This window comes from Limulus polyphemus, unplaced genomic scaffold (assembly GCF_000517525.1).
Source record: "Limulus polyphemus unplaced genomic scaffold, Limulus_polyphemus-2.1.2 Scaffold4304, whole genome shotgun sequence".
Classification (NCBI taxonomy): domain Eukaryota; kingdom Metazoa; phylum Arthropoda; class Merostomata; order Xiphosura; family Limulidae; genus Limulus; species Limulus polyphemus.
Window position 1 is genome coordinate 1 of NW_013669914.1, and position 3543 is coordinate 3543.

Here is a 3543-nt window from a genome sequence, read left to right on the forward strand (position 1 = left end):
CTTACCAATAGCTACACACGTGTGAACAGCTTATCAATAGCTACACACGTGTGAACAGCTTATCAATAGCTACACACGTGTGAACAGCTTATCAATAGCTACACACGTGTGAACAGCTTACCAATAGCTACATACGTGTGAACAGCTTATCAATCCATCTATCAAGTTGTGTGTAAGTGTCTGATGATTAGTTTTAATTATCGACTTTAGTACAGACTGATTAACTTCACAAGAACCACATCAAATGTTGTTACATAAGAACAAAATCACAACACAAGCTTATCAATCACTTCTGAAATTTATTGTAAATACAGATTTTATTTCATTTGACACCTTGTTCCAAATTTTGGTTATCACAATAGTCCCGTTACAGCTTACCAAATCACGGTCACATGTAAAACCATCAGAGTAGCAAAATTTTTTTTTTCCTTTCGACATAAAGAGTGAGAAGTTATTTTACACAAAAATAACCAATGATAAGGAACTTACAGTGATTTCCAGACAAAAAAGTGATAGTAAAAAAGTATTGATCTCTTACATTGTTTGATTTTCCCACAACTAAGAACATTTAAGTACAACATATCCAATCACTGCTTAAGTCTCTATGCATATAAGATCTGAACCATAAATATTACTTACAAATTGTACACTATTCCTATTACACTTCTATATATATATCTACCTATATAAAACAGACATATATATATATATTCTACAGAGAAATAAACAGTATCGAGGCTGAAAACATGTACTAAGCTGGTACACCAACAAAACTAACTTGATGTCCTGATAGTCCACGTCTGTGTAAGTGATTTCTTCGGAGGTCGTTTTCCACACAAGTATCTTCCGAATGTTCTTCTAGGGGCAGTACTTCATCACAGTCTCTAGCAAGATCGCCTCGACCCATAGCCGAAAGTCGGTCCAAGGAAATGATAGAGGAAACAATCTCACCGACAGTCATGGTAGGTCCTTCTGTTAATTCTTTCCTGTGTCGCCATGATATCAACACCCAGTCAAGGAAGAAGAGAAGACCAGCTGTTACTTTTAACCCAGAGCAAATGGCAATATATCTGAAATAAGAGAAAACTTTAGACAAGAACTGGACTGTTTGTTTACTGATGCAGGCTTTACAGCACCAGCATACGTAAAAACTATTTCATTTATTATAGAAAATTTTATACCATAAGTATCAGACGGTTTAGTTTACTAGTAAAAAAAAAAAAAACTAAAGCACAAGCTACTGGTAAGTTTATGAACCAAATGCATCAAGATTCCTACTATTCTGTATGCTAATAATCTTCTCCTTCATGTACCAAATTACTTACGGTTCCTACTCCTGTATATGTTAAAATCTCCACCTGTTGTTAGGTTCATGTAACGAGTTTATTAAGGTTTTTACTGTTCTGTATACTAACAATATACTCTACCTGTTGGTAGGTTCATGTACCAAATTCCTTACGGTTCCTACTCCTGTATATGTTAAAATCTCCACCTGTTGTTAGGTTCATGTACCGAGTTTATTAAGGTTTTTACTGTTCTGTATACTAACAATATGCTCCACCTGTTGGTAGGTTCATGTACCAAGTTTATTAAGGTTTTTACTGTTCTGTATACTAACAATATACTCTACCTGTTGGTAGGTTCATGTACCAAATTTTTGAGGGTTTTTATTATTCTGTATATTGACAATATGCTCCACCTGTTGGTAGGTTCATATACCAAGTTTATTAAGGTTTTACTATTCTCTATATTAGCAATATGCTTCACCTGTTGGTAGGTTCATATACCAAGTTTATTAAGGTTTTACTATTCTCTATATTAGCAATATGATCCACCTGTTGGTAGGTTCATGTACCAAGTTTATTAAGGTTTTTACTGTTCTGTATACTAACAATATACTCTACCTGTTAGTAGGTTCATGTACCAAATTTTTTAGGATTTTTGTTATTCTGTATATTGACAATATGCTCCACCTTTTGGTAGGTTCATGTACCAAGTTTATTAAAGTTTTACTTTTCTGTATACTAACAATATACTGCACCTGTTGGTAGGATTTTTATTATTCTATATATATTGACAATACGCTCCACCTGTTGGTAGGATTTTTATTATTATGTATATCGACAATATGCTCCACCTGTTGGTAGGTTCATGTACCAAGTTTATTAAGATTATACTATTCTTTGAACTAACAATATGCTCCATCTGTTGGCAGATTCGTGTTGAGTCAACCTATATTCCTAATTCTCTGTAAACCAGTAATCTCTTTGACCCATACTCTTTCATCTGCAAACTTTGTTTACCAAGTAAGTACTTGATTGTTGATGTTCTCATTGCTTCTTAAAATCAAGTATTAAGTTTTCCCACACCAAACAGATGAAATCAAGACATTACAAAACGTTATTACCATTAAATTTTTCTTACCTTAATCGGAACTGTTCAATATCATATATCAGACAAAAACCACTAGGTATTCCACAGTGGGCCTTCCACACCAGGCAGGTCGAGTCGATGACGTTACCGAACAATATGGGAGAAGGGATATATCCTAATAATGAAATAAGGGATTTCATGTTTAAACATGTCTGTTCATCATATATTTACGGATTCATGATTTTTCATGATTTTATACCAACATTACTTTTTGTTTTTAATAAGTTAGCTAATATGACATAAACAAATTTACAGCAATAAACAAAAATAGATAAACAAACATGAAATTGGATTACGAGCTAATGATTATTAAACTATAGTACGAAGTCTAATAATATCCAGTTGGAGCTGAATAAACGTTGGTGACGAAGTATTAAACCATATGTATCATACGCTTCTACAGAAGCCATATATCATAAACACAGTTGTATATTACATTAATAGCCGTACGCTACTGATTCAACTCGTAAATGGGTTTACGTATGATTTGATATGCCTAGTGTCAGTCACCAGCCGAGTCTTATAGGTCCTCACCACACAAGTCTTGTGTGAGTACTGTTGTTACCATTCCAGATTGCCTCAACACATAGCAACTGTGTTTGTATTGGGTCAGCAACTGTTTGCCCAAGTTCTGGTTTCTGAAATTCATAAGATCACCTACCTCACTAGGTACATTTATGCATTAAAGTTTAAAATTCTTACTAAACCAATTTGTACAGAGCAGTCAGTTAAGTTGATCATCAACTTCCCCTTTGTTTTCTCCAACAAAATAAACCTCTATAAGTTACTTTACCAAACAAACCTTAGCAACTCCCACTTACTCCTTTACATCAACTTCCCCTTTGTTTTCACCAACAGAATATACCTCTATAAGTTACTTTACCAAACAAACCTTAGCAACTCCCACTTACTCCTTTACATAAACTTCCCCTTTGTTTTCACCAACAGAATAATCCTCTACAAGTTACTTTACCAAACAAACCTTAGCAACTCCCACTTACTCCTTTACATCAACTTCCCCTTTGTTTTCACCAACAGAATAATCCTCTACAAGTTACTTTACCAAACAAACCTTAGCAACTCCCACTTACTCCTTTACATCAACTTCCC

The 3543-nt window shown here is 34.3% G+C and overlaps 1 protein-coding gene across 1 annotated transcript in view; it reads right to left on the reverse strand.

Moving 5' to 3' along the window:
* Window positions 1-285: 285 nt before the first annotated feature.
* Window positions 286-3543, reverse strand: part of LOC106470936 (solute carrier organic anion transporter family member 5A1-like) — a 90374-nt gene continuing 87116 nt past the window's right edge. Inside the window, exons 15-16 of the mRNA XM_013931514.2 lie at window positions 2425-2548; window positions 286-1070 (exon numbers count right to left, since the gene is read on the reverse strand). Of these exons, the coding sequence (XP_013786968.1) occupies window positions 752-1070; window positions 2425-2548 (443 nt within the window). The 3' untranslated portion in view covers window positions 286-751. The remainder of the gene's footprint in view (window positions 1071-2424; window positions 2549-3543) is intronic.